General features: G+C 53.1%; 1 protein-coding gene across 1 annotated transcript; it reads right to left on the bottom strand.

Moving 5' to 3' along the window:
• Positions 1 to 3,986: 3,986 nt before the first annotated feature.
• LOC108496904 (cis-aconitate decarboxylase-like) lies at positions 3,987 to 10,692 on the bottom strand. Its single transcript, XM_017814064.1, has 6 exons — positions 10,672 to 10,692; positions 10,094 to 10,148; positions 7,233 to 7,420; positions 6,486 to 6,578; positions 6,032 to 6,237; positions 3,987 to 5,406 (listed from the first exon to the last, which is right to left on the bottom strand). The coding sequence occupies exons 1-6, from the start codon at positions 10,690 to 10,692 to the stop codon at positions 4,488 to 4,490; spliced, it is 1,482 nt and encodes a 493-aa protein (XP_017669553.1). The 3' UTR covers positions 3,987 to 4,487.
• Positions 10,693 to 10,821: the final 129 nt, after the last annotated feature.

Genomic DNA, 10,821 nt, shown 5'->3' with positions numbered 1-10,821 from the left:
GCAACCACTTAATTGTATTTTTTTTTCTTACTTTAATTTCGCGGGGAATCCAAACATCTCCATGGTGCCGAAAAAGGCGAAGCCCCCCCAGATGTGTTTTGGATGACCAGAAGCTCGTACAGGTGGGGACCGTAGGGGTGGGAGCTGCTTTCCCTTGGGTGGTTTGTGGGAACTAAAGGCCAGAGTGTCACGGGAGAAAGCCGCGGGCATCGCTTCGCCTTTGCCTCGCGAGTGGAGATCCGGGAAGGGACGCCCGGGATGGATCCCCGGGAGCCGGGGGCTGCTCTCCAGGGTGCTGACGGGCCTGTCCGGCTGCCGCGGGACCCCACGGGTGGGTGCTGCCCTCGGGATGGGGGCGATGCCCACGGGCATCCTGCACACGCCAACTTCGCCCCCTCTCTACTTTCAGGGCTACTTTCTACTGCCCTAATTTTTGTTGTGGGACTGTAGAATTGGAGACTCCCCCAGTCATAGAGTCATAGAACCATGGAATCATGGAATCAGCCGGCTTGGAAAAGACCTCTGAGATCACCAAGTCCAACCCTTGATCCAACCCCGCCGTGCTTCCCAGACCATGGCACTGATGCCACATCCAGTCTCACCTTAAACACCTCCAGGGACAGAGAATCCACCCCCTCCCTGGGCAGCCCATTCCAATGGCTGATCCCTCTCTCTGCAAAGAATTTATTCCTAATATCCAACCTAAACCTCCCCTGGCACAGCTGAAGACCCAACCCTCTTGTCCTACTGCTGGTTGCTTGGGGGAGGGGCCGGCCCCCCCCCCGGCTCCCCGCTCCTGTCAGGGAGTTGCAGAGAGTGAGGAGGTCTCCCCTGAGCCTCCTCTTCTCCAGGCTGAGCCCCCCCAGCTCCCTCAGCCTCTCCTCATAGCACTTGTGCTCCACTCCCTTCCCCAGCCTCGTTGCTCTTCTCTGAACCTGCTCCAGCCCCTCCAGAGCCTTCCTGAGCTGAGGGCCCAGAGCTGGACACAGCACTCCAGGGGTGGCCTCACAGGGGCAGAATCACTTCCCTGCTCCTGCTGCCACCCTGTTCCTGATCCAGGCCAGGATCCATTGGCCCTCTTGGCCACCTGGGCACACTCTGGCTCCTGTTCAGCTCCCTGTCCATCCCCACTCCCAGCTCCCTTCCTGCCTGGCTGCTCTCCAGCCCCTCTGTCCCAGCCTGGAGCTGCCGGGGGTTGTTGTGGCCAAAGGTCAGGACCCAGCCCTTGGCCTGGTTGAACCTCATCCCGTTGGAATCAGCCCATGGATCCAGCCTGTCCTGGTCCCTCTGCAGAGCCCTCCTGCCTTCCAGCACATCAACACTCCCCCCAACTTGGTGTCGGGTGCAAATTTGCTGATGGTGGACTCAATCCAATGGTTTGGGTTGGAAGGGACCTTAAAGATCATCCAGTCCGACCTCCCTGCCATGGGCAGGGACACTTTCCACTAAACCAGGCTGCTCCAAGCCCCCTCCTGCCTGGCCTTGGGCACTGCCAGGGATGGGGCATCCAAAATTTCCTGTAATTATTGATTACTAGCAAGGATCCTGCCTGGCTCTGGTGTCCTTCCAGCCACTGAGCTTGCCACTGTAAATATATTTGTGGAGAAATGTTCTCATTCCTTAATTTAAGGTGTCATTTCTCTTGGAACAGCAGTAGAAAGAAGGACAATGGCTCTTTTCTCGTTCAGCCTGAGAGGAGAAGTTCAGGGCTTTGGTGGCACCATATTAATCTCTGAACACCCTCAGTGTCACACAAACTGGTCTGTAATTTTCACAGGTAATTTTTTTTCTCTTTCAAGGCCTCCCTTGCCAGGGTTTGGGCCTCCTAATTTGTTAGGGATATAAAACATTTGTTGTCTGATAATGGAAATAACAAGTGAAACGTTTTCCTGGGTGGGGATAGTGGAGGCTTTATCAGAGGCTTTTAGAGGAAACTCCATGAGTAAAAATAAAAAACAAACAAGAAAACTCAGGCATGCCTTTAGCTCCTGGATGCTCTGGAAAAGCCACTTACTGCTTCAACTTATCAGTCTCCACAACCCCCTGACAGGAGGGGGGAGCCAGGGGGGGAACAAGGGACAGGAGGAGAGGGAACGGCCTCAAGTAGCACCAAGGAAGGTTGAGGTTGGACATCAGGAGGAATTTCTTCCTGGAAAGGGCTGTCAGGCACTGGAAGGGGCTGCCAGGGAGGTGGTGGAGTCCCCACCCCTGGAGGTGTCCCAGGAAGGACTGGATGTGTCACTCAGTGCTCTGGGCTGGGGGACAAGGTGGGCATCGGGCACAGGGGGGGACTCCATGGGCTGGGAGGGCTTTTCCAACCTCAGTGATTTTGGGACTCCATGAACTGATAAGTGAACCAATAAAAGGAAATTGAACCCTACCAGCCCTCCTATCCCTCCCTTTCCTAATTTTACACACCATCTGCTGAAAGGTGTCGGGATTGTGTCTGCCAGGACAGCCAAGACATGAAGGTTTCTGGATCTCAGGGACAAACTGCAGCCTGAAACACAACTGCAAAGCCCTTTTTTATGCTCCAGCACCAGCAGGAGAAGGGTGACAGTTCCCTCCTCTCCTGCTCAGCTTCACTGCAACAGGGCATCACTGCAGCACGGAGCAGGAGGCATGGAGAGGAGAACATGGGAATAAAGGTTGGGACACTGGAACCACTCATAAGGGGCTTTGTTCCCTGCACCACAGCCCATCTCAGTTCTGTCACACATATGGACCCCTTGGACAAATGTCGGGCTTGTAGAGGACTTGGAGGGCACTGGATCTGTGGATTTCAAGTTCACTGGGCTGGAAAACATGGAATTACATGTTTGGTGTGACCTCACACCTGACTGGAACCAAGGGAAACTGGAAACTTGTCATGGAAACCTGGCAAGTGTTTGAAATCTGTTGCTGGTGGAGAATCACTGGGTAGTTGGGGTGATCTTGTTGGAGCACAGCCAGGCTTTGCTGGCTGAGGGCTGTTGTCCTCAGCAGGAAAAACAACTGGGGGGGGGCTCAATGTGTATTTTACCTTGGAGAAACCACTGGGCACAGTGTCCCTGCTGTCCCAGCTGTCCCTGTCCAGCCTCTGCTGGGTTCCCCATCTTTTGGGAAAGCCTCTGTATCTGTGTGTATTCACATTAAAACCAAAAAAACTCATGGTCTGCCCAAGGTAGCGTTAAAACTTTATGCAGAAAGTGAATTTAATTCTGTTCTTCGTTCAGAAAGATTTTCTGTGACTATCAGGCAGTGTGAGAGAGTGGATTAACAGGTGAGCAAACAGTTTTGTCCCATTTCTGGATAGGGCATTCTCTGCACAAACCACTACCAGGAAGATAAAGGAACCTGCCCACATTCCTTCTTGCCTGCCTGGTCCCATCTCAGCCCCCTGGGAGAACAACCCTCACTCCTGCAGCAGGTTCTGTACCTTTATTGGGATCATATTGGAAAGAGCCCTTTGGATCAGCAATCCCAGTGTTGAATAGGAATATTGAGGAGTTCTCCATGTCCCCACTCGGGAAGGACACAGGGGAAGGAGCCCTTCAGGGAATGGCTGCTCAGGAGTGTGAGAACTGAGTTAATCCCAGCTGGAAAGGTGAGTTAAGAGTCTCAGGAAGCTTCCCCTCCTTTCAGGGGAGAGAAACAGGAATTTCCCAATGTGAGTCACAGCATGGATGTGCCCGAGCCACCACCTAGAGATGCCCATGGGCTCTGTCAGCTCTGAACAGGTGCCTGGGCAACCTGTGCCAAGGCAGGAGGGTGGTGTGGCACAGCCCTGGGATGGGCAGAGATCACCCCCTGGGAGGCATAGGGGCTGTAGGACTGATACAGGGCTCCTCTCCTCCCAGCTGCCTTTCCTTACAGCTTTTGAGGGTCCTTGAACCATCCTTTGTACACAGACAAGTGGCAAACACTTCCCAAAGGCTGGAGAAACAGGAGGCTTTTACTGGCAAAGCAAAATAATCCCTCTCTGCCAGAAAGCTTTGCAGGCAGGGCTGTTTACAGTAAGGGATGGATTTTCCATCTGGTCACCAGGACTAACTAAGCATGATCCCAAAAGTGCCCAGAAGAGCACTAAGAAAAGCACACGTTCCGCAGCTGAACTTCCTCCTCTTCCCAGACTCAGTGGTCGGGCGTTGTGCCCAGAAAAAACCTTGGAATCCAGCTTTAAAAAGCACACAGACACGGCTCCTTCCGGGGCAGCAGCTTCCCAGTGACACCCCAAGATTCTCAGGGATTTCCATGGGATTATTTTTTATGTTTGTGGTGGCCTTTCAGCTGCTCAGAGAGCGTCAACCACGAGCTGAAATGTACTCCTTGTACCGAGGGCTGACACAGTCACACCTCCTGCCCCGGGGGCTCCTTTTGGGAGTGAAGTGTCTACTTGAAGGGGTGGGAACATTCCTGGCACTGGAAATCAATAGTAAAGCACCAATGAAGAAAGGAATCAGTTTCACCGGGACAAACCCCTCCTGAAACCCCCCTGTGCTGTTCCCTCACAGGCTGCAGGCCAGCTGGGAGCTGTCTGACAGGTTCTCCAGGTTGTCCACCGTAGTGATGATGGCTTCTATTTTCTCATCTGGGAGCACGTGGGAGGCGTTGGATCGAAACTTCTTCAGGAGCGACTCCTTGCTCAGGGGCTTCCTCCAGTGCCCGTAGAAAGTGTCACACTTGCCCGTGAGGACGTCCCCGCTGTGCAGGAGCAGTGCCACCTCCCCGTACATCTTGTCGAAGTTGGCCACGTTATCCTCGGGGTGCTCCACCACCACTTTGTCCAGCAGCTCCCTCAGCTCCTGCCGGTGGATGCTGCTCTCGGTGAAGGAGCCGAGCCCGACCTCACCGTCCAGCAGGGCAGCACAGGCGTTGAACTGGAAGGAGTGCCTGGCCTGGTGCTCGGAGCTGGGGAAGGGCCGGTTGATGTACTTGGACACCGGGATCTTCAGCACGATGGTGCGGATCAGGGCGGGAGAGAAGGACCCCGCGTAGTGGACGAAGAGGTTCCTCACAGACAGGGCAGCATCCACCACCCAGTGCATCCCCAGGTGGGCTGGGAACCGCTTGAAGGCGATATCCTGCTTCTCCAGGAGGAACTCGTGGTGGTCACCGGGCGCGGGCAGCGGCTTGGGGTGATAGACCCCGTAGAAGGCGCTGAACCCGGAGCAGCCGGGGATGTCGTCCAGGATGAAGGGGTTGGCCTCCATGCCCCGGGCTGCCAGCAGGGCCGCCTCGAAGCCCAGGCGGGTGGCGTTGCCGATGTGCAGTGGCTTGGCCTGGGTGGCGGCGTTGGCCATGGGGGCCCCCGCCAGGGACGCGGCGATGCCCAGGGCGTGGCAGCACTGGGCCCTGCTGAGGGACAGCAGCTTGGCCGTGGCCGCCGCGCTGCCCATGGTCCCCACCACCGAGGGAGGGTGGAACCTGCAGGGGAGATGGCAGGAATGAGCATCCAGGCCCCTGTGAGGCTGGAGCTGAACAGTCAGCCGGCGGAAATCCCTCACGGCTCCGATGCGGGTGAGAGTCACCTGACTCAGAATTTATCCGTCTGAAAATGAAGCATCTTTCTGGAAACTCCAACAGCGCCTCCAATAAACAATTTTGCATTTTCTCTAGGAGTAGGTGACATGGCCTGTGTCACTACACCAAACTTTCTACCCCTCCAGACAAATCTGGCCTCATCCAGCTTGCCCAAGGAGAACAGTTCCTGGTCAGTGCCGTGCCTTGGACCACACCGGGGCACTGCTGGTGAGGGGCAGTTGGCACAGGGGCTGTGCCCACTGTTAATCTGTCAGCATGGCTGTGAGCTCTTGCCCTGGTTGGTTGAGATGATGGCACTGCAGGCCCAGTGAGAGTCCTCTTGGTAGCTATTTTTGAGGCAAGGACACTGGAAGTCACCAAATAAATACCTGGTGCTTCATCACCTCTGGCGTTTGGCTCTGGGTAGGGCTTTACCCTTACCCTGGGCTAACACTGACTTAAACCAGACTTAACCCAACATTTTGAAACCCAGCCTCACCTTCTACTCAGTGAAGAACAGCCAGTTTACCTTTTTGGAATGTCGTGAGCCTCAGTGGAGAAATGCATGAGCCTTCCTTGCACTTCCAGGCCCACGTTAAACGCCAGCAGGAAATCCATGCCGGTGGGTTTGGTGCCGGGAGGCAGCATCTGGGAAGCTGCCAGCAGGGCTGGCAGAACAGCCCCTGAGGGGTGGGTAGCAGGGTGCCAGGTGTCATCAAAATCCATGGAGTGTGTCTGCCACAGAAATGGAGATAAGGCCATGCTGGTGGGACGTGCTGGGGGCTGAGGGAGCGAGGGCTCCTCGCTGATGTTGCTGAGTTACAGCATCCCCCAACTGTCCCCAGGGGGGCTGTGTGGCCCCTCTAAAAGCAGGAGATTGCAGAGGAGCCCCTCCCAGTGACCCCCCCGCTGCCTGCAATGCTCACTAACGCCTCTGAAGGCACCACACAGGGTGGGTCCTCCTGGAAGAGCTCCGATCTTACCGCGACTCCGTTGGTGAAGGCGGCCAGTGTCGGAGACAGCTTCACACCTGGCTTGCCATAGACAGAGCTCACAGCAACTGGAGAGTACAGCTCCTGTGGGAGGGAGGGGAACCCCGGGGAGGACCTTGTCAGAGACTCATTAAGGTTGGAAAAGATGTTTGAGATCACCAAGTCCAACCATCAACCAGCGCCACCGCCGTGTTCACCACTAAACCACGTCCTTGAGTGCCGCATCCACGTGTTTTTTGAACACTCCAGGGATGGGGACTCCACCACTGCCCTGGGCAGTCTGTTCCCATGGTTTACAAACCTTTGTGTGAAAAAAGTCTTCACAGAATCACAGGATATGATGAGCTGGAAGGGACCCACAAGGATCATGGAGTCCAACCCTCAGCCCTGCACAGGCCCATCCCCAAGAGTCACACCCTGCGCCCCAGAGGATCATCCAAACCCTCCTGGAGCTCTGGCAGCCCTGGGGCTGTGCCCACTGCCCTGGGGAGCCTGGGCAGTGCCCAATCACCCTCTGGGGGAAGAACCTTTTCCTGAGATCCAACCTGACCCTGCCCTGACACAGCTCCAGCCGTTCCTGGGTCCTGTCTCTGGTCCCCACAGAGGAGAGATCCCCTCCTGCGGCAGCAGGGATGGTGCCACAACACCCCTCCACCACAAGGCAGAAGCCCTGTGCGGGCCAGGAGGTGACAGCGTGGCTGTGGCGGTGCCAGGGTGGTGCCAGGGGGCCGTTCCTACCCGGCAGTACCGCAGGGCGATGTCGAACACGTGGGTGGTGCTGCCCACCAGCCCGACCCCGATGCTGTCGAGGATCATCCTCTTGCTCCGGTGCCGGACGGTCTTGGACAAGTGGTCGGGTCGGGCGCCGTGGATGAAGGAGGCGAAGCTGCTGGTCACGGTGTCCTCCGGAGCGCTCCTGGCCACCACTGCAGCACCAGAGAGAGGGCAGGGGTGAGCCCACCGTGGGCCCCGTGCCGGCAGCTCCGCACCCTCCGCTCCCACTCAACCTGGAGGAGGACAAAGCTGAGGGAGCAGGACCCGCCCGAGCCAGGGGGGCTCGTTTCAGGTGGTCCTGCGAGGAGCAGGGAGCTGGGATTGATGACCCCCACAGGTCCCTTCCCACTTGGGATCTTCTGTGATTCCATATCTGCTCCGGGCACCTCCTGGGGTGGCTTCCAGCAGGTTCAGCTGAAGCAGTTCCAGAGCTCAGCCCCATCCCCTCACCTTGAGTTTCCAGAAACCACTTTTTTCTGGGAGGATCAATTTAAATCCCGTCCTTTTATCTGGAGGAAAGGAAGCCCTGCTGCGTTACCGGTGGTGCCCTGCTGGGAGTGGATCACATAAAAGCAAAACCTCCTATAGTTTCCATCATTTTTGGCAAGGAGGACTAGACCCAAAGTCTGTATTTATCCAGAAGTTTTGTCCTATGAGGCACTGAAGTGTCTTGGCTCAGCCATTCTCAAGCCCTGTGCACTCCAAAGGATGTTAATGCTCAAAAATGTTAAAATTCTGTCGGAAATATACAGTTTGGGACCGCTGGACTTTTACATTTTAGTGACAAATTGCTTTGTTTAGATGAATTTATAATTCATGGAATTATATTGAATTCTAGAATTAGAATACAGGGTATAATTAATAGAATAATGTTTCAAATGCATAGAATTATAATTGTTATGGCCCATTAAAATTTATAGTATTAATTTGAGAGCCCACATGAGAGTAGAAAAAACATAAAATCCATTATAGGTGACATTTTCACGATGGCAAATCCATATATATACATGTTTATATATGAATGTGGGGGTGCTTACCTACATGCACACAGATAAGAGATGATATTAACCTCCAAATTAGCTGAACCACATAAAATAATCCAGCTGAGTGAAGCAAAAAAAAAAAAAACCCAAACAAAACCATTTTGCTTCAACATGTGACAACTCATCCAAAAGCAGGTACACATGAGGTTTTGTTTTTTAAACAGAAAACATGGCAATTAATAAAATGACCATCCCCTAATTTCCCATCCCGAAATGTCATGCCCGCTGACTCAGTGTTCCTGCTCGTGTTGGGCTCACCTACAGCCCAGGAGGCTGAAACCACTTGGAAACCCAGCTGGGAATGTCATCACCGGGTGACTCACGGGGAGAAAATTCCCCCCCTCACGGCGGCTCTGGGAAACGCATTCCTATAGGAATCCGGGACGCTCAGCGCTTCGGACACCTGCTGCCGAGCTGGGGGCCTCTGACAGCACCTCCTGTCCCCCGGGAGCATCTCCTGTCCCCCGGGAGCATCCCCCGTGTCCCCCGGCAGCATCCCCCGTGTCCCCAGGCGGCGGCACCGCCGCCCTCCCGCGGGAGGGAAGGGCGATGTCAAACGGGCTTGGAAAAGCTGCAGGAAAATCTGCTCCAATCGCACGGCACCCCTAAAAGTTGGATTTGTTCCTTCCCGTCATCAAATGCTCTTTGTCACTTCAGCAGGCAGCGGTATTTTTTTAACCCTTCAGCTTGAAGCGTTCCATGACTCCCGGGTTTTTTTCTCCCGGTGTGGCAGAACTTCATAAAAGAATTAAAGGCTCTGTCCAAGAGCAAATAAATCTGTGTGGGTTGTTAGGATTTCTCTCGTGCCCAAGTGTTCATTAAGCAACGTTCTTTGCATTTAGTGCATTAATAATGCATTTTAAAATCAGGTAATGGACCTAATAGAGCAAGACCACGTTTTAAAAGAGGTTCATAAACTTGTAATAAATTAGGAATGCATTTGAAAATAAGTTAATAAACATAATAGACCAAGAACATGTTTTAAACTAAGTTAATAAACTTATGATAGAAAAAGAGCACATTTTAAAATAAGTTAATAAATCTGTAATAAGTTAGGAACACATTTTAAAATGAGTTAATAAACTTATGATGGAAGAAGAACACATTATGAGTTAATAAATATAGTAGCCCATGTTCTAAAATAAGTTAATAAACTTAATGACAGAACAAGAACACAGCTTAAAAAAGTTAACAAAGATAATAGACCAAGAAAATGTTTTTTAAAAAAAGTTAATAAATTTATGATAGAACAAGAACACAATTGAAAACTTACAGTAGATTTTAAATGAGTTAATAGACAAACTTATTAGTAGAAAAAATAGACCAAGGGGCTACGCAGGCAAGTTCTGGTTAATTTGTCCAAAGCTGGGCAGTGCTGGAGACACAAGAGTGATCCATGAATCCCTCCAAGCAATGCCCACAGCAGGATCAGGTGCAGCAAAGAAGCAAGGACAGAGGAATTAAGGATCTGAGCAACCCCATGGCAGCCACGATTTAAATCTCTTCCTTTTGGGGTCAGAGAGGAAGAATTTGAAAAGTCTGGTTCTAAATCAGTTAAAATTTCTGGTTTAACACGGGACTGCCAATTATTCTCTGCTTTTCTCCTTGTCCTTTAGCCCTGAGGGCACAAACCCACCCCAGGACTCCCCAGACACGCTTCGCTTTCCAAGGATTTGGGTGGTTTGTCTCAGCCCGGCGCTTCCTTTTAAAGCAATGCCACGATTATTTCGGGATGCCCCTTAAAAAAGGACAGGGAACTCCTTTCTGCAGAGGGATACAAACCGTGGGCAGCAGTTTTGTGAACGTGCCGGGAGCTTGCCAGGAGCTTCTGGGATTTCTGGAGGAAAGACACAGAGAGTTTGTCACCGGAGCTTTCCCGGAGCAGTTTTCCTGGTGGTGCCTCTAACGCGGCACCGTGAGACACACACAGATCAAAGGAGCACATAAAACCAACTACACACTTAAAGCAGGCACAAAATATTTTCCAAAGCTGAGTCCAGCAGGGATGCCAAGAACATCCAGGGAAATAAAGCTGCACAGTGGAAGGGGCGGCAGAGCCTTTCCAGACCTGCCGTGAGATCTCGCAGCTCCGAGAAAAACCCACACGGCACATCCCAACAACAACAACCCCACGGGGCACCACACGGGGCACGTCTGGGACACGTGGAAGGAGCAGGCAACAGGTCAGCAACTCAGTGAGGTGACTGTGAAAACCATCTGGATTTGTTCATTTTGGGGCAGGTTCCTGTTTAACGCCACGAGAATTTTTGACCGGTTGAGGAACGGCCCGGAAAGAGATGTTTCCTCCTCGGAGTGAAAAAGGAAAGGGGTGGGGAGGGTTTGGTGGGTGGAAGGGTTACCTGTAGGGTGGAGTAGACCATGCTGGTGGCTGCTTTTCCCAGCGCTGGGTGCCCAGCTCGGCGCTGCTGCGGGCGAGGGATGCAGAGGTGTGTGGCTGGAAGGTGCTTGGTGTCGGGGTTTTTATAGGGCTTCCCAAAGGCAATTTGCTT

Source organism: Lepidothrix coronata, unplaced genomic scaffold (genome assembly GCF_001604755.1).
Source record: "Lepidothrix coronata isolate B3197 unplaced genomic scaffold, Lepidothrix_coronata-1.0 Scaffold2, whole genome shotgun sequence".
NCBI classification, from domain to species: domain Eukaryota; kingdom Metazoa; phylum Chordata; class Aves; order Passeriformes; family Pipridae; genus Lepidothrix; species Lepidothrix coronata.
Note: the sequence above shows the minus strand (reverse complement) of the source record. Positions and strands in the feature narration are given on the sequence as shown.